Source organism: Macaca fascicularis, chromosome 1 (genome assembly GCF_037993035.2).
Source record: "Macaca fascicularis isolate 582-1 chromosome 1, T2T-MFA8v1.1".
NCBI lineage: Eukaryota > Metazoa > Chordata > Mammalia > Primates > Cercopithecidae > Macaca > Macaca fascicularis.
Window position 1 is genome coordinate 194,122,150 of NC_088375.1, and position 20,003 is coordinate 194,142,152.

Consider the following 20,003-nt stretch of genomic DNA (forward strand, 5'->3'; position numbering starts at 1 on the left):
AAAAAAATTAGCTGGGCATGGTGGTACATGACTGTAACCTGACTGTAGTCCCAGCAACTCAGGAGGCTGGGGTGGGAGGATTGCTTGAGCCCAGGAGATTGAGGCTGAAGTGAGCAACAGAGCAAGACAGACAGACAGACACACACACACACACACACAGATTGAGGCTGAAGTGAGCAACAGAGCAAGACACACACACACACAGATTGAGGCTGAAGTGATCAAGACACACACACACACACACACACACACACACACACACACACACACACACACACACACACACACACACACACACCCCGACTAAGGACCTGTTTGATTTACATACACAGCATGAAGTTCCCTTCGCTTTGAACATCCCCTTCTCACAAGGACGGCCCTCTCTCCCAGACACACAACCTGAGGGCAAAATGAACCTTTCCAAGCAAAGTGGCCCCATGAATGCCCCCAGACACAGAAACCCAGACTCTAAATTATCTAAAATGAGATTTATTGCATTTCATGCAGTCTGAAGTCCATGCAAAGGAGACTAGCACAGTGTTTAATGCATTTAAAAAATAAAGGGGAGGTGGGCAGCAAACGCACAAAGTCCTAGTCTCCTGGGTCCCTGGGAGAAAAGAGTGTGGCAATGAACCCACCCACTCTCCATGGGGAATAAATCTCTTAAATGCAAGGAATGTTTCCATGGCCTCTGGATGCAAATACACAGAGCTCTGGCGTAAGAGCAAGGGATGGGGAGAGGACCACGAGTGAAAAAGCAGCTACACACATTCACCTAATTCCATCTGAGGGCAGAACAACGTGGCAAGTCTTGGGGGTAGCAGCTGTTCCAAGAGTCAAGAAATACCATACACCCCTGGGGAGATTTGCTCCTAAAAAGAAGTGGCGGTAACAAACAACAACAAAAAAAAACAAAAGAAGAAATATTTCTTTAACCACACTCTTCAAGAAAATGCCATAAATATGTTATTTAATATTTTAATTTCATAGCATTGGACACATAGCTCAACATATTGAAATATTGATTCCTTGGAGAAAAAAATGGAAAAAAAAGGAAACAAAAAATATTGCATCTTTCTGCTGGAGAATCTTGGCCCCCAGGCATGGGGCGTAGTGCACCAGTGTCCTAGCCTGCAGGAGGCGCTGAGGTCGGCCGGGTCCTCTGGGGAGGAAGGCTGTGCCCATCGCCTGGGGCTGTATGGCAAAAATTGTGTTGGGTGTCCTTGGCCTTGCCAGCTCAGGCCCTCAGTCGCCGGTCACCTGGGGGGCCTGCCCGTCGGAGGGCTGGTTGGCTGACTGGATGAACATGGGCTGGGCGAGGTCCTGGCCCGCAGGCATGGTGACTTGCTGGATCTGGTAGAGCTGCTGCGAGGGGTGGAGAGGAGAGAGTGAGGTCACCCCTGGGAGAGGGGCATGCAGCTCCCTATGGGTCTCGAGCTGGTTGGGGGTCCCAGATACCTCAACCACCACCCACTGCAAGGCGTCAGAAGGAGGAGGGGAAGTGGAGCTCTGCTGGGGTTGGGAGCAGCAGACACAGGAGGCACCAGCCCGGTGTGAGGGGGGGTGTGTGGTGGGCAGGGAAGAGGTGCAGGGAGTTGAATTTCCTGTGGCTTTCACTTCTCTGGGCTCTGCCTCTCCCGTTAGCTCAGAGACTCGAGCTTGCTGCACGCTGTTCCTCTGTGGCAAACACAAGCAATTCGAACCACTGTACCAGCAGCTTGGAAGTCAGCATTTCCCCAACTCTTGGTAATCTACACTGGCAGGGGCAGTAGGATTACCCCCTCCTCTCCTCCTTTTCTCAGAATATCCGGCTCAGGTTGAAACTAAACTGAATTTCAATTTTCTCCATGGGCCCTGCTAAGGAGGTGGCCTGGTATAAACACTTAACTATAGCCAAGACCCTTCAGGGGTGGAGAAGATACTCACACAGCCACTTAGGAAGGGCAGGGCTAATTGACTACTTGGTTTTCCAGGCGCTCCCCAAAGAAACCAAAAGCCAAGACTTCACGGGAGCCCTGGCATGTAAGCCTAGCATGTGGTGCTGGCAGAAGCCAGAGGTGGGTCCTGATGCCAGCTCTTCTCCCTTTTGAGCAGCAGAGGGCACAAGTTTGGGCATGTCATCCTATCATGTCCTCAGTGGTCTCTGGTACTGTACTGTGAGGGGAAAGCAGAGGGAAAAGGGAAGATTCTCTCCTTGCAGGGACTGAAAATTACTGAATTTCAGGTACCCAGAGAGTTCAAGAGGTCACATGTTCTCTGCAACTCAACAGTCTATGCTATTAAAAAACATTATGGCTTAGGGGAAAAAAATACAGTTCTAGAGAGGGAAACAGGAAACCTGCTCTCTAGTCCTGTCTGGAATGAACATCTAGGGGAGCATGGACAAGGCACTTCCCATCTCCAGGGTTCAGTCTACTCATCTGTAAAATAGCAACTGGGGCTACATGGTCTAAGATTATTTTTAGTTACAACTAAGTCTATAAAACTAAAGGATAGGTGCCCTGATTTAAATACTGTACTTGTTTTAACAATTTCTGTCCACTCCTTGTTAGGAGAGGACAGGACAGCTGCCCTAACCATCCAAACCCAGATACTACCTGCTACCCTGCCCCGCAATTCCTCACCCTCTGCCCCTGCCCAGGCTGGGTACCCTACCTGTCCATCTGTGAACTGGCTGAACTGCTGCTGTCCTTGCTGGACCTCTGTCTGGGTAATCTGTAAGAATCAAGATGGTAGAGTTGACATGTCAGCTGCAGGGTCTGATCCACCAGCCCACCACCCAGAAGAAGGTCATAAAGATCAAATGAGACAATGCATATAAAGTGCCCAGCTCAATGGGCAGTAAGAAAGCGAGGGCCCCTCCTAATCTTCTAGCACTGATGGCTATCCCAGGAGTTGGCAGCACAAAGGGACATCGAGAATCCTGAGCACATAATAGATAGTTCCCACCCCCATCTCTCTAATGAATGCCTACTCCCTCAACCACCCACTCATCTGAAGGTCCTGAGGCTCAAACAGAACACATGGCTCCTAGGTGCTATGGTTTGGGGTAGAAGTCCTAAGAGTCAGTCTTTCAGCCAGTGAAGGTGGATTGCAAAGTGTTAGACAAAGTGGTGAGTGGTCTCTTTCATTCTTAGAAGGTGGGCTCCAAACCAAACCTGTATCACCCAGATCATCTGACTGGAATATGAAACACCCTGGCAAGCAAGTGGCCTTGGCCCCAGCAGTCCTCATGGCAAACCTATGAAGTACTTTTTCCGAGAGAGGCACTGTGCAGTCCTCTAGGCCAAGGGAGGGGAGGAGAAAGGGGGAGGGATGGGGAGTGGAACAAATACAACATTTATCACGAGTACTTAAAATCTTACTTGCGGACTGTGAATGGACTTTAGATAAATTTACTGACATGCAGAACTGCATATATAATGACAACTGCTGGAAGCAGCTTGGTAAACTAGAAGGAAGACTGTGGTGTGCATGCACATGTGTTCCTATGGAACATCTGACCAGCAGTGTCCTCTGTGTACCATTTCCTGGAATCATCACAGCCAGCCTGCAAGACAAGGACTGTCCTCTCAAATGTCCTCACCACGGCCAAAAACAACCCCTGCAGGCCTACCCATGAGGCTATGAGGAACAAGAAAGGGAACGGGTATAAAAGGCTTCATGACTGGTTTTTTTTTTGAGACAGAGTCTCGCTCTGTTACCCAGCCTGGAGTGCAGTGGCGCGATCTCGGCTCACTGCAAGCTCCGCCTCCTGGGTTCACGCCATTCTCCTGCCTTGGCCTCCTGAGTAGCTGGGACTACAGGCGCCCGCCACCTCGCCCGGCTAGTTTTTCGTATTTTTTAGTAGAGATGGGGTTTCACCATGTTAGCCAGGATGATTTTGATCTCCTGACCTCGTGATCCGCCCGTCTCGGCCTCCCAAAGTGCTGGGATTACAGGCTTGAGCCACCGCGCCCGGCGACTATTTCTTACTATTGTTCCTTATTTTGGTCCTTTTCCTTCCAACAGCCTATAAGCTGCTTGAGGGCAGGGCCCATACGAAATAAGTATTCCAGAAATGTCTGCAGAATAAACAAGTGAGCCCGAGACAAATGGAAAATATTCCACATAGATAAGAAGGTTAACTGCTCTGTGGCGAGCAGGATTGCCATTCATATTAGCTGAGATTTCACTTACCTTTAAATTTTATTTACATATTATTCATTCTGCTTCAACAAACATTTACTGAGCACCTACTAAGTACTAGGTCGTCACAATTACAACCTGTTGTTACAAAGATTTTCATTGCCTTCAGCTACCGCTTTCTTGCTTCTCCCCAACCTCTCCCATTTTTTGGCTTTAGTTCTGTTCCCAAAACCAAATTTTTTTTTTTTTTTTTGGAGACAAAGTCTCACTCTGTCACCCAGGCTGGAGTGCAGTGGCACAATCTCGGCTCACTGCAACCTCCACCTCCTGGGTTCAAGTGATTCTTGTGCCTCAGCCTCCCAAGTACCTGGCATTACAAGGCGTGTACCACCACACCCAGCTAATTTTTGTATTTTTAGTAGAAATGGTTTTGCCATGTTGGGCAGGCTGGTCTCAAACTCCCGACCTCAAGTGATCCACCCGCCTCGGCCTCCCTCCCAAAGTGCTGGGATTACAGGCGTGAGCCACCGTGCCCAGCCCCAAACTGACTTCTGAGGAACCAAGAAGCTTCCTTCTCATTTCCTCCCACTCCCATGCCGTTATGTTTTTAGGATCCCAGGGAAGAATCTTACAAGGTTAAAAAGAGGGGCTGGGGGAAGGGTGTGAGTCAGTATCAGTTACGGAAGAGCCGAGTCCTTAGGTAAGCCAGGGAGTGGGCAAAGAGCGAGCCCTTAATGATCCCAGAGACTATATGGAACTCAGAAGCCTTGCTTTTGGCTCATTCTTCATATTTTCCCAAATGAGATCTTTGGAGACCTGCTCTACAAACTCAGCTCTGTCACCACTGTCAATAGATACATCACCAGAAATGCAACTGGGCCAGACGGGTCCAGCTCTTAAACGATCGCTGCTTTTTTTGGGTCTGAGGCAAAAGAATCCATTAACAATGCCTCCCCTTGACCAGCACCCCCCATCTTCTACAAATGGTGCCCACATCCCTCAATACCCCCAAGCCCAGGGAGGCAGCCCCCTCACCATCTGTGACTCAGCCATCAATACTGTAGAGCACGAGAGGAGAGGGGCAATTTTTCTGGTCAGGGATGCAAAAGGAGGTGGAGGTAAAATCTAAGTAAGCTTTTCAAAGGGCACAGGAGGTGCCAGAACACAACAGCCACTTGGGTTTAAAGATGGAAACAGCCTGACGATTAGGAGATCTGTCGAACATATCCCGGGTCTGACGGGTGTGCACACCTATAAGATTTCTTTCAGGCACCTTCGAGGCTTCCCCTGACTTGCATTTCTTTGCCCCTTGAGAACAAGACAGTAAGAGAAAACACTTTGAACCTAATGTTCCAATTACCACCCATGCCTCTTGGGTGCAGAAGAGATATGGAGGGTGTGGGGGTGGTGCCTCTGGCTGAAGGATGAGGAGGCAAGACAGTTGTGTGCTGAGTGCTCCTTTCCTGTCAGAAGCCACCTGCTCCTGATCTCCAACACAAGCCCTGTGTCTCTGGGGCACATACCTGTTGAGCATTGGTGGCAAGTGTCTGGATCTGTCCCTGCACAACTTGAGTGCCTGATACAGGCTGGGCTAAGCGGATATACTGCAGCTGGCCGGCGTTCAGCTGCACCTAGGGCAGGGGCAGAGACAAAGAGACCATAAGACATTGAGCATAATCTCAAACAGGCAAACTTTCCATGACGAGAGATGGTGACTGCCCCCTACCCCTCAAGCCCTCCAAAGAAGCCTGCCCTGAAAAAAGTCCCTTTTAAAGAGAGGTCAAAACAAGCAAAACTAGAACATCCACAAGTCACACAACACAGAAGAGAATATGTTCCCTGAACGGACTTCAGAAAAAACTCCCAGAAGATCCTGTCACAAAGGTGAGAACAGCATGGCTGCATGCTCGTTATTTGCCGGATTTTAGCTACATGATCACGGCTTATCTTCGGAATTTATCTGACTGACATGATCAGAATGCCTGTACATTAAATGTGGGCCTCTTTCCCTCCCATCTCCCATAATTCCCAATACTGTAAAGAGATCCAGCGTCCGCCAGGAGCCCAAAGCAGACAGCCATCATTCCGCATCATAGCCCTCACACTGCCCTGCCCCATGCTGCACATCTTGGAGGCAAAAGCTGGCCTGCTTAACCATCTCTCTCCCCAACAGCCAGGCTGGATGGGGGTCTGTGGGGCTTTTAGGATCCTTGGTGTTCAGCACTAGCTTCTGGCCAAACACCTCCCAAGGGGAAGCAGAATCAATAAACCTTTCACAGAAAACCCCATCATGGGAAACCAAAGCTACAAAAGCGCCCTTAGAGTCTCTCATGCTTACGATTAAATCTCAGATAATACAATAATACTACATGCTGCATTTAATTGTGTGCTAAAAGCCTTAACTCAGGCTCTTAATGCTCCAGTGTACCATGAAAGTATTAGTGCTTTGAGCTAGGGATGAAAAGAGGACCAAGGCAGTTACCATGTCAGAGAACCGTAGCTCAGCAAAGATGATGGTCAGCAGGGAAGGACTGCAGACATTCACACCCTCAATTTAGAGGAAATGAAAGGGGTTCTGGGAGCATGGATAGACTAGGTCTCTATCTGGGGGCCCCAGAAACCACCTGCCCTGGCTGCCCAGTCTGCTTTGCTGCAAGGGGGAGCTTCTTGCGGCTAACAGGTAAGTGTTGCCTCTGCTCTGGAGCAAATTTCCCTCTGGTCTTCACGAGCTGCAGGACTCTTCCGTGAGGAAAATGCTAATGGGATGAAGCTGTACTCCTGCACACAGTGTTCAATCAAAATGCTTCTCTGAGACTCCCAGCCTCACAGAATTTGAACTACCAAGAAAAAACGACCTCTCAAATTCATGGTAGACCATTCTAGAATTGCCCACTTGAGGCAAGATGGAGGGACACACAATCCAAAACCATTAACAATCTGGTTCAAAGGAGACAGGGCAAAAGTATTATGACCTGCAGTCATTTCTTTCCTGAGAATATGCCAAGAGAAGCTGCTGGGAGGCTGTGGTGCCAAGCCTGAATTCCCCACCTAAATCCTATAATGCAGCTTCCTGGCAACAATGTTAAGTTGCTTGTGGGGAGGAAGGCAGCTGCGCGGAGGTATGGGAAACCTCATCTACAGAGACTGATGGTGGCTAGTCCCAGGAGTCCCCAGAACTCCAGCCAGGGATCACAAGAAGACTAAAGTCTTGTCACAGGAGTGGGAGAAGGTATAATGACAGCTACACGGATGTAAAATTTTCTAGCTGGGAAGAGCTCTTTGCAGAAACCCAAATGTGACTGAAATGCTGTGAGCCAAATGGTTCCAAGCAGCTCTTCAACAGAAGCAAGAGTTTTCATTTTTAGCTTAGGTTAAGACATTTGGTGATGATCCGTCCCTCATTTCTCTACAGCAAGACAGGTTTGGGGATCCTCATAGCTTTTTTACATTAATTACAGACAAAATAAGCTCTGGGTTTTTGAAAGGGAAATAAAGTTTCCTTCCTGAAGCTCATCACTATTAGGAACATTCCAATGAGCTGCCTAAAGAGTCTGGAAATGAAGACTCCTACAGAAAGTGCCTGAGCCAGTGAAGATGAAATAGTGAATTCTGCAACAAATCTGCTAGGTAAAGCTCTGTGTCCCAGAGGGTTAAAGTATCTGCAAGGTGGAACTCTCTATTCTCTGGCTTAAATGAACCTGTGGCGGTGCCTTCACTTGCAAAAACGAGAACCATTCAACAGAAATCTTGGGGTTGGGGAGTGAAACAATGAAGCAAAGCAGAGCTCAGTCATGCAATCCATTGTGAGCACACGTGAGAGAGGTGGAGAAAGAGACATACACACGCCGCTTTCGTAAGCTTTCTCTTGGCCTATTACCATGTTAACTTCAGATGAAGAACAATTCCTAAACTGATCTAAGGATACTTTCAGAGTTATTTTCACAGAGGAAGTGGTTAACCAAGTCTATGTGAGTTTCTATACCTGCCTACGTTTCATTTATGACAAAAATGGCAAAGGGCAGGGAATAGAAGGACCGCTCTGTTTCACTCACTTTCCAGTTTCGGGGGTCAAAATTACCATGTACAGACTGCAAGTGTTAAGACAAGGACACATTTTACAAAAGAAGGAGTACAAATAAAAAAGCCAACAAATCTAAGAATTGAAATCCCTCAAGGCACACAGGAAGCAGCAGTCCACAGTAAAGGAATGGGTAAGTTATATGAAAGCCAAAAATACACTTTGCTGCAGGCTCCACTGGGAAATGAGTCATGAATATGCAACAAGTGTATTTATGGCCTTCCCTATACACCTCCCTCTTATCCTCTGCTGATCAAATACAGGACTGCCTCACAGGGCCTCTGGGCCTTGTCATGGGTAGTGGTTACAATGATTTCCCTGCATAGGTGGAATGAGGGGAAATCGAGTGAAGATGCCCCACTGTGGGGAACCTGAACCTAGATTAAAGGAAAGCAGGGAACAAACACAGTGAAGCAAGTTGTGTTCAGGAACACTGGCATATAGATTAAAAACAAAACACACACACACATACACACACACACACACACACATAAAAATAAGTATTGTGGGCTGGGTGTGGTGGCTCACGCCTATAATCCCAGCACTTTGGGAGGCTGAGGCGGGCGGATCACCTGAGGTTAGGAGTTAGAGACCAGCTTGGCCAACACTGTGAAACCCCGTCTCTACTAAAAATACAAAAATTAGCTGGGCGTGGTGGCACGCACCTAAAATCCCAGCTACTTGGGAGGCTGAGGCAGGAGAATCGCTTGAACCTGGGAGGCAGAGGCTGCAGTGAGCTGAGATCAAGCCACTGCACTTCAGCCTGGGCGACAGAGCAAGACCTATCTCAAAAAAAAAAAAAAAAATTATTGTGCGTGTGTGTGAGATAGAGATATATATATATATATATCTCAAGGCATAGATATATCTTTAAGTATTTCCTTCTATAAAGCTGTAAAGACAAACCTCAGGGCAGGACTCACCGGGATCTGCTGGATCTCTCCCGTGTTAGTGATGATCTGCTGCATCACCTGCATGGTCTGTCCAGTGCTACTCTGGGCCTGCTGGGCTTGACCCTGTGGCTGGGCCTGGACAATCTGCACCTGCTGACCTTCTCCAACCTGCATTGTCACAGGTGTGGTCTGAAAGGAAGAGTTATGAGAATGCTGCATGAGTTCAGGCTTAGAGCCCACAGGATTACCAAGACGTTAATAACGAGCAGTGTGCCGGGAGCAAACCCTCTCAATGAATGCCTAAACTCATCTCAATACTAGTAATGCAGAGTCCTCTGGGTTTACAGCATTGCTAAAGCTACTCTCCAAAATGAAAGAAAAGCCAAAAATATTTTAAGGCTCACAGTACAAATATCTGCATGGGTCCCAAACATAAATCTCTGTGCCCCAAATGCTGCAAATTTTCACAGCCCCTTTAGTGATGATAAGGCACATACACTACAGAAAAAATCAAAAGCAACCATGACAGTTTACTTCAGAAATGGTCAAAGTCAAGTCTGGGGCAGATGAATTTGGAGGGTAACATTAAATGGAAAGGGTACGGATTTAGTTAGTTCAGGGTCATGTGCTCTTTCTTAGGCATTTAAGACACTGAGAGAAAAATAACGCACAGGGGTACATCTCCGAGGCTGACCCTAGTGCACACTGGCTCTCACTCCATTCAAGCCGCAGAGCAATTCCTGCCCACACTGGCCAGATGGCTACTCTGGACCATAGTATGGCTTCCCACAGGAGAGCAAACACTGCTAACTCACTGGGCACTGTTAAGACACAGACTCTTAACTAAGTGTACCCCTAATTAATAGAATTTAAGAAAGCAAGAACTCTAACTTTCTAAAAACAGCAATCTCGGATCTAAGAAATTTCTGCCCAATGTGTATGACTTGGCAGATTCTGTCTCTCACACACAATGGTTATAGTCCTATGAAATGTACTCTTCTGAGAGATGGTAAAGACACAAGCTGCCAAAAGGGTCAATTATTCTTTCAAATCTCAAAACTTTAGTACTATTTGTGACTTTCACAGGTTACCTAGAGCAGTGAGCCTATCTGGCTCATCTGGTGGTGGTAGTGATGGGGGGTGCGGCGGCGGCGGGGGTGTGTGGGTGGAGCCTTTTAAACTACACCTGTATATCCAATCCCTGACTTGAATTCTGTCACTCTGTCTCCCCCACTCTGAATTAATCACCTCAATAAGACGACTATGGAAGTCTCAATGAATCATAAACTTCAACTGATGTTGCTATTCTGATGTTCTTAATTCTGACTGCATAGATTACTGAAAATTACAACTATGCATCCAAAGTTACAAGGGAAGGGGATGTGTTCTGGGAACGACAGATGAGATTCAAGGGATTACTAAGGAGAAATTACTACAAACTGGAGGAGGGCAGGAAAGACAGACGACAGAGTGTTCCAAAAGTACGTGCAGTGGGCTAGGCTAACAGAAAACATCTCTTCCATTCTTGTACCACAATTTTCAACTCAGCCTATTCCCAACTTCCATAAATAAGTTTCCAATTTATGACAGAAAACACAGGATTAATTTTACCAAAATATGCATTCTTTCCAACTCTGCTTTGATACATATGTATTCTGTCCTACAAAGCATATCTGCACTCAACTTGAAATAGCCATCACAACAGGTCCAGGGAGGTGTGACACAGCACAAGGCCACCCTGAAGCAGCAGGATGGTGAAAGAACAGCCAGGAAATGCTGGGAAGGACCAACTTCACCATCCTCACAAGCCTTATCAGCTCCAAGATGTGCACGTCTGGGTTGGCAGAGAAGAGGATAGATGAAATTCTCGCTGACTAAAAAGAAATGCATGCTGCCAACTCATCACTGTACTATATCAACCCAATTTTCCCAAGAGGATTTCCAAGGTATTTCTAAATCATTTCAGGAAAATGAGGGCTTGTGTTAGCATGGCAGCTGTCAAATCATGTATGGTGTGCCCTGCTGTCAGGGCACAACAGCCATGAGCTTCTTAGGATGATCAGCCAATCAGAGCCTGCCCTTGGCAGACTCCCTCTAAGTTCACTCTGTAAAGGGATAAAGCCTTTGGCAGGTCAAGCTTTCACCACTGTAGAGGCACAAGCATTAGCCAAAGAAGGTCCCTTAGGCATCATGGTGCAATTGAGGTCTTGAGGCAGTGACTGAGCAGCCATTATCTTTGAACCCTCCTGCCTAGCACAGTGTCTGGCATAAAACAAGTACTCAATACATTTTTGTAACATGGATAAGTAAATGAGCAGGGAATAAATCCTAAAATCATAATTACCTTTTTTTTTTGAGACGGAGTCTCGCTCTGTCACCCAGGCTGGAGTGCAGCGGCATGATCTCAGCTCACCGCAACCTCCGCCTCCCAGGTTCAAGAGATTCTCCTGCCTCAGCCTCCCGAGTAGCTGGGACTACAAGCACCCACCACCATGCCCGGCTAATTTTTGCATTTTTAGTAGAGATGGGGTTTCACCATATTGGCCAGGCTGGTCTCGAACTCCTGACCTTGTGATCCGCCTACGTTGGCCTCCCAAAGTGATGGGATTACATGTGTGAACCACTGCACCTGGACAAATCATAATTACAATGGTGGCTCATGCCTGTCATCCCACCACTGTGGAAGGCCAAGGTGAGAGGATGGCATGAAGCCAGGAGTTCGAGACCAGCCTGTGAAACATTAATGAGACTCCATCTCCACAAAAAAATTAAAAATTATCCAGGTGTGGTGGCATACGCCTGGGAGTCCCAGCTCCTCGGGAGGCTGAGGCAGAAGGATTGCTTGAGCCCAGCAGTTTGAACCTGCAGTAAGCTATGATTGTGCTACTCCAGCCGGGGTGACCAAGTGAGAACCTATCTTTAAAAAAACATCAATCAATCCATCTACCTCCACCCCATTTTTTTTTCTTCTAGGCAAACTCAGCTCCTTATTAGAATACACAAGGCTGTCCAGGATGTGTTCACTACCTATCTTTTCAAACTTGCCTAGATGGTCTCCTATGCTGACTACTTTCCCATGGCTCCCTGTACTGTTTTTCACTTCTAAGCCTTTGCCTATGCTGTGCTCTCAACTGGCAATACCACCCTTTCCCGCTTTCTTTAATTTCCACTATTCCCTAAGACTCATATTACTTCCTTCAGGAACATTATCTGACCATCTCCTTCACATCTTTCTTAGCTACTCATCCTCATATATATATATATACACACACACACACACACATACATACATACATACATATATATACACACTTTTTTTTTGAGACAGCATCTTGCTCTGTCACCCCAGCTGGAGTGCAATGGCACAATCACAGTTCACTGAGGCCTTGACTTCCTTGGCTCAAGCGATCATCCCAACTCAGCCTCTTAAGTAGCTGGGACACAAGTGCATGCCACCATGGCTGGCTAATGTTCTGATTTTTTGGTAGACACAGGGTCTCACCATGTTGCCCAGGCTGGTCTTGAACACGTGGGCTCATGCAATCCCCCTGCCTTGGCCACCCAAAGTGTTGGAATTACACACGAGCCACCACATGTCCCTGCCTTTTTTTTTAATTAAAGAAGAGGTCTTGCTGTGCTGCCTGGGCTGAAGTGCAGTGGCATGATCCTACCTCACTGTAACCCAAACTCCTGGGTTCCTCTCACCTTGGCCTCCCAAAGTGTTGGGATTACAGGCATGAGCCACTACGCTGAGCCAAGGTACTTCTTTTGATGTGTTCCTATAACACCCTGTACACATTCCCACGTGGAGGTACAACCTTTAAGTATTTGTATCCCCAACTAAATTGTGAATTCCTTGAAAATAAGGACTGTTGTATTCATGCTTGTATCCCCAGTACATAGTACAGGACTTTACCCTCAGATGATGCTCAGCGTTTGATGAATAAATAATGATTGACAGAGAATTTGGATTCAGAGCTCACAGTACAGAGTTCTCTGCAGCCTCACATGACCCCCAACAAACATGAATGCTACTGCTCTCAACAATACTACTGGGGAGAGAAAGAGTCCTCTGATTACTATCATAAAAAGAGAAGGTCACTTGACACAAATATGGGACACAGAAATGACGGGGAGAAGGAGTATGCAAACTGGCAATGACACCTAATCTCTCCTTTTAAGGGCACAAATTCCACTTCTGACACAGACACATAGACAGCAGGCATGGAGTTCACTTTAGTACCTCTACAGAGATCCCACTACTCTTCATGAGGCATTTCAGACATTTTTTTTCTCTCCTAAAATTTCTGAGCTAATAGGGATCCTGGAGAACATACTGTCCACTACACTTTCTTCATTTGACCTTTGAGAAAAACAGGGTCCAGAGAGATTAGGGTGACATCTCACCCCAGTAGCTGAATCTGGGGAAAAGTTCCTGTTTCCAGACTTTAAATCCAGTGCTCTCTAATGATCCGGCTGCCTCTCTGCCCTCATCAAGCTCTGCCCATCCAAAAACCTAAGGGGCACTGTCTTGCTGGATGGGCATCCTCAGCAGCTCACAGACCTGGCCCTGCTGAGGCTGTGCGATGATGATCTGCCCAGGCTGGATGGTAGTCGTGGAGCTGGTGGTCTGCTGGCCTTGCTGCTGGCCCTGGACTTGGACAGCGGTGGGCTGCTGAGCCAGCGTGAAATAGTACTGGACTGGCTCGGCAGGAGTTACAGACTGGCGCACCTCCTCCTGTTGGGTGGAAAGAGAGACAGGTAAGAGAAAAAGAACCGATTCAGCAACCGCCACAGTGAATTTCCACTCTTCCCCCAAACAGGCTATGTGCAGTTGCCTGCTGAATGCTGAGCTCTCCACATTTGAAGCCAAAGGAAAGTGGAATTCAAAGAGACCAGTTATGCTAAATCAAACTAAAAATAACAGATCCTATAGGCTTCACAAAACATATAGCCAAGTACGAAATAATCACCCATTGCATGATAAGTTGCAAACGGGCAAATGATTACTGTAACTAAAAACCACGCACCAGCAGTGCTTGTCAGTAAATGCTGTCAAGGCCTGTGATCTGAGAACAGTGCTAATTGCACGTGTTAGGAAGATGCTACCCAAACATCATGCCTCTCAGGCCTGGTCCCAATCTCCCAAACAGGCAGCACTCTTCTCATTTTATCCCCACCACTTCAAGGGGGACAGAACAGGTTAATGGGAAACAGGGCTTTTCCTGAGCTGAAATTTTCAGGATCGAGAGCACTGGTAGGCAAGTACCCAGCTTTTCACAGCTTGTTGAAAGCTCTGTGGTCACGGAGGGCATGTCTATCCAGTGTCACATCTGGTTCTGGTTGTACTTAGCCACAGAAGCGCAACCCAGGGGGCCTGATGGACAGCTCTCCGCTGGGGTACTGCCTTGGCTGATTAGGGAGGTCGCATTCTGTCCGATCTGCGGAGTGGAGACTGTTCCTTCTTCAGCTGATGTTTTCCATGGCAGAAGGAGTAAACAACCCTCTCCCAGCCACCTTGAGCTCACAGCTGAGAGTGTAGGATGTTTACACACACTACAGCATGGTTATAGCCCACAGGGTCCAGGGTTGGTCAGCCCCTGACCACTGACACAGAACGGCGTCTGATCCGGAGTGACCTGTGTGACACATGGTGCCCCTGCCTGGGACAACAAAAACAATAAAAACATAGAACCACTTGGGCTGGCTGAGTAAAAATATTAGCTAAATTTACTCATGTCCTTATTCAGGGCAAAGTTTGCCATGTTCCAGAAAAGAGGAAAAGACACTTCTTAGAAGTACACAAACCCAGTGGGCTGCCTCAGACTCCCCAAAGTAACATTTACAAAGCTGGTATTGACCCCATTCCCAACATTACGTTAGGTGCCCTGAACTGTGCTTCCAAAGTACTGTCCTCATAGTATACACTTTTGCACTTTCATGTCAAATTAACTGTTCTACTAAAATGTAAGTGCCATGAGGGCAAAGCCTAGCTCCCTCTTGCTCTCTGCTATCCCCTGCGTTCCCAGGTAGGCACTCAATAAGTGCTTGCTGAATGATGAATGGATTTATTTAGACAGGCAGACAGAGGCAGGAAAGTACTTCTCTGAATCTAAGTTGGTGGTATGACAAATTCTCTTAAACCCAACAGTTGTTACCAATAGAAAAAAGTAGTCTCTAAACTCTCTTTTGGTACCTCTAGGACTCTGTGGCTACAGTGTGGGGAAGCAGCTGGTGTCCCCTGTGGAACAGAGCTGAGTATCCTTTGTTTGCCTGATGACTGGGGGCCAGGACACTAAAACTAGGACTGCCAGTATCTAGCCCCTGAGAAACATGGGTCTCTGCATGACACGGTTACTTGGCAGCCATCTATCCAGCTTAGGGAGATACCTGTAATATTCTGCGTTTCTCAGTTAATGTATGAACTGACTTTCTAGGTTAATATATTCTGTGCTTCAGACACAAACAGTTTTAACCCTCAATATGATTATGCCGAGGCAGAAGGAAAAGGAGATTCCCTTTTATTTTCATCTAGGTCTCAATTTCCACAACAACTTAAAAATGGCAACGTCAACTCCATTTCAACCCCAACTTATCATCATTATAAATAAATGTCAGCCTGCAAACTAGGTCTTGGCTGTGGCAAGGCTAAAATACTGATACCTTTTGCAGCCAAGAAACAGAGGCCAACTGCTCTTTGCAAAGTTGTTGAAGTAGGTTCAAGGTACTTGGGTTCCACTGAGATCTCCCTTCTTATTTTACAAAAAATACAAATCACTGAAATCCAGACCTAACTTGGAAAAGCTCTCGGGTAATGAGAGGGTATACAGGACTGAAAGCCCTAGAACCATCTGTGTAGGAAGCTAGGCAGCAGGGAGACACCTGCATTTTCTAGACCTGACCTGTGATTGTTTAGTCTCCAGTTATCCCCGACTACAGCTGATCTAGTATTGAATATGATCTTTTTGTCAGACAAAAAGCAAACCCTTTAAAAACCCCTTCCAGAACCCAAAATACCTCTTGCCAAAAACTGTGAGAGCAGGTAAAGAGCTCCTCCTATGCTGCTTACTAAATCCTCTTAAACTGTTTATGAACTAGACAATATCTAGGATGCTGTGAGAATCAAGTGGAGGCACCTAGGTTTGTGTTGTTAGGACAAGGCACAACTGTTCTCAAATCAATGAAATGGAAGAAGGCATATCTAAGGCTCTTCTGCATTATGAAGACTCATTCTGCCAGTGGAAGTCAAGCTAGCAAGGAAATGATTATGCTTGGTTTAAAGAAATGGGTGAAAAGATAATGACATTTCAATGGGCAGGAACTTTCAACTCATAGCTTTAGTGGGGCAGAAGTCAGGCCTCACCTACCTACTACTTTCAAATAATCTTTACTTGCTTCTCTGAAGAACAAGCGAAACTCCCAAGCATCTTTGAGAAGTCAGGGCCTAGGACTCACAATTCAATATTTCTGGCTAGTTCCTTATCCCAGCAGTGGGAGGTTGTCCCAAGTGGTAGAACAATCGTTTAATGACTGGATCAATCCAGAATGGGGCACTTGCTCAACTTTAGAGTGGCCTCCCCAACTAGAGGGCTTGCTCTTGGAATCTTTTCAGAAGCTGAGACTGATGAACAGTGCCAGAGAAGAGCAGCATCGCATCCTAGGGTCATCTCTACAGTGTTGTGCAGTCAGCCCTGACTGGAAAAAAGTACATTCTTTTTAGCAGCAAGAGTGAACTGCTGCCTCCTTCGGAAAGGGTGGGTTTTGGAGAGTAGGCGTTTTAAAGGACTTCAGGAGGTGCCAGCCAATTTGGAGCCTGGGAAAACTTCGTGTCTACAGAGGATTAAAAATGCTATCTTAGAATTTCAGGCCAGCTTTCAGCAATCTCAACCTTTCAAAGGCCAGGCAGCAGCTGTCCCGAATACGATGCCAATCAATGGCTTGAACACCTACAAAGAACTAAATCCAAGCAACAAGAAGCTGTTTCAGCTAAACACACTTTAAAAGCAGATGGATCACAGCATTTCGAGTCTGGCTAAGATGGAATAAGGAGCCGTGTGACACCCCGAGAGACCCAGAAGCACTGAGGAATTTGAAGGAACTGACAGGATGTGACCCTTCTCTCCAGCCAGTGTATTCAGCAGGCAGCCCATAGAAAACAAGGACTTAGCACAATGAGAGTGAGCAAGGCCTGATTTCATCACAGAGTTCACCATCTTGTTTTAAAGGGGGCTTCTGATAGACAAAAGGAGAAAACAATTTCAACAAGGAAAGCAGGTATATGACACTCTCTGTTCTGAAGGAAGAGAAATGGCCTGAGTTCTTGTTGCTGTGACTGCTTAGAGAGGAGGGAAGGACCCCCAAGAGGAGGAATTGAGCCTGTGGGCACAAACCTGCAATGTTTCAAAGCCGATGTGTAGCTGGGGACGACCGTGGCAGCCTGCCGCTGTAAACATCCGACTGAAAGCTCCTCTGAACACCTTACAGCTTCCAGTCAAGGATGTTTACAGTAGCGAAGACTGCCCAGAAAGAACGGAGACGCAGTAAGGCACACCCTACTCTAGTAAGGAGGTGACAGAGGGCTTGCTAATCCGAAGGCCCTCATGCAGGGTCAGAATTACAAATGTTGATTAGGATGCCACTTCTCCTAGACTTTCTCTGGCTGGCTATTAATACAGGCTGGGATGGGGAGAATGGTTGTCACTGAATGACTACTTCTAAGGATAATATACTATGAAATAATTCATTAAAAATAAAGTTTCATATAACAAAGCAAGCAGCACAAGGCCCAGCTTTGCTCCTGTGAGATTCTGCCACTATTTCCCAAGCGTCTCTACTACACCTAGTGAATCATGCAATCTGCATGCTTAAAACAATGAGCTCTAAAGGACAGAGGTCTATTACAATCACAATTAAGAGCTATAGGCACCCAAGGTGCTGAAAAAACAACTAGTGTGACCTTTGGAGAGGGGCAGGCAGAAGAGAGGGAAAGGGAGACATTCACATTCTTTCTTGTGATTGCTTGGAAAACAGCTCAAGTGGTGGTTCTCAAATCTGGTTGCACATTAAAAGCATCCAGAGAGTTTTAAAAGGTACTGATGCCTGGGCTCCATCATGAGATTCTGATTCAGCTGATGTGGGGTACAGCCTGGGTGCTGATATTTTTAAAACCCCAACAGGTGATTCTAGTGCGTAGTCAGGGCACTATATAAAGATATAAAGAACCACAATATAAAGGATGAGAAAACACAGTCCATTCACTCCAAATACCACTGTGCACACAGAGAAGCTGTTTCTTAAAAATCTAAAATCTATAACTTTCTGGGAATATTCTTCCATCCCAGATGAAGAGCTCTGATAGACTTCCTAAGATACCTTGAAATGAGCTTCACTTTACCATTTGTAACTAAAGTCTTTCATTTTCATTTTGTCTATTTTCACTGAAACACCACTTCAGAGGCACTGAGTTAAAAGTATCCAGAAATGAGTAACAGAAGGATATGTTCAGAATGAATCTGGTCTAGAAATGAGGAGCAAAAGGAATAGCAAATGACTTGTGCTGAGAGACGAGAAGGAGCGTATCTGACACCAGTATGCAAAGTGCTCTTCAGTCAGCAGCAACTGCAATGCCTTCACAGCTCACCTGACGCTTTGGAGGTTTCAGTTCATCTCTTGGAACAATATCGATGAGAAAATCAAACTGATCAAATTTTGTAATTGCCATGGCGATATCATTTCTCTGTAACAAAGAAAACTGGTGTGAAAAATTAGCCTGGGGAGAAACTAGTTCACTTGGCTTTATACCCTCCAAGTAAGGTAAGATGAGTTTTAAGCCAAACTAAACACCCATGGGCAAGTCTACAGCTGAAATAAGCACAGCCAAACTCATATACTTTAAATGATCAGACCTGGTGGACAATCATCAACAAAAAAGAAAGAGATACATGTAACTCACACTCTAAAATGGGATATCTGAGCCTCCAACCACTGCTACTCCTGCTTGATCCTCTCCCCGCGATTTTTAAATTATAAACTTAGTAATCTCAATTAGTAGGTTTCTGGTCATTCTGTGGGTTAGCAAAGTTAGGTTTATAATCCTTTTAAGGCCCTAAATAATATTTTCCCTTTGGTTCACAAGTAGTTATAATCTATTTTGGATTTCTTAGGTAAAATCCTAATTCAACAACTTTTTGCAACATTTTCAAGTCACTGGATCTGTATACACTAAGTTCTCACAAGCTACGGTTTTTATTTGGGAATTCTCAATTGCAATGCTTAAACCATGGGTTTATCATTGCAGTTTTGAATTCCCAAATAAAAACTGTAGCTTATGAGAATTCTGGTATTCATAGTCTGTGCTATGAACAGCAGCAGGAGAGGTCAGACAACATAGGAGTCAGATGGCTAATGATACTGAAACAAGACCTGCTCTAATGGGGGTTTCTCTCCAAGTGTGATACTTCCTTTCTTTGAATAATAAAATTAAAAGATTTTTACTAAAACCCAACATATTATGTATGTTAAGATCTGTGTACTTTACTAAAGATTTAAAGCAAAAGGAAAAACAATAAGAAAAAACACTGAACTCTAGTGAATGATATGCATGTTAAAGTATTTGGGCAAAGTAAACTTTACAATGCACTTAAAAACAGACTACTTGGAAGGATGGACAGAGGGATAAATAGATATGGGAATAAAATAAGCATAGTAAAATGTTTATGGTAGAATCTAGGTTGTAAGTTTACAGGTATTCACTGTAAACTTTGCTTATGTTTGAAATTTTTTATAATAAAATGCTGGGGAAAATGTCAACATACTAACAGAAATCCTTAGCAAACTCTATATACCACAACTTAAAAGGTGACTCATCAGACAAAACAGGAGAGGATGGAAATTTTCTTTTTTTT

The 20,003-nt window shown here is 45.8% G+C and overlaps 1 protein-coding gene across 50 annotated transcripts in view; it reads right to left on the reverse strand.

The window, feature by feature from the left end:
- Window positions 1-473: 473 nt before the first annotated feature.
- The window catches only part of NFYC (nuclear transcription factor Y subunit gamma), an 80,726-nt gene continuing 61,196 nt past the window's right edge, over window positions 474-20,003 (reverse strand). For 13 of the 50 annotated variants that reach the window (XM_065524462.2, XM_005543805.4, XM_015437655.4 and 10 more), the window contains 6 exons: window positions 18,740-18,835; window positions 13,664-13,837; window positions 9,130-9,288; window positions 5,652-5,759; window positions 2,656-2,715; window positions 474-1,677 (listed from right to left, as the gene is read on the reverse strand). In XM_065524462.2, the coding sequence (XP_065380534.1) occupies window positions 1,246-1,677; window positions 2,656-2,715; window positions 5,652-5,759; window positions 9,130-9,288; window positions 13,664-13,837; window positions 18,740-18,835 (1,029 nt within the window). In that variant the 3' untranslated portion in view covers window positions 474-1,245. Of the gene's footprint in view, window positions 2,155-2,655; window positions 2,716-5,651; window positions 5,760-9,129; window positions 9,289-13,663; window positions 13,838-18,739; window positions 18,836-20,003 lie in introns of all 50 variants that reach the window. The other 37 variants (XM_074010929.1, XM_074010891.1, XM_074010892.1 and 34 more) reach the window with 8 other exon arrangements.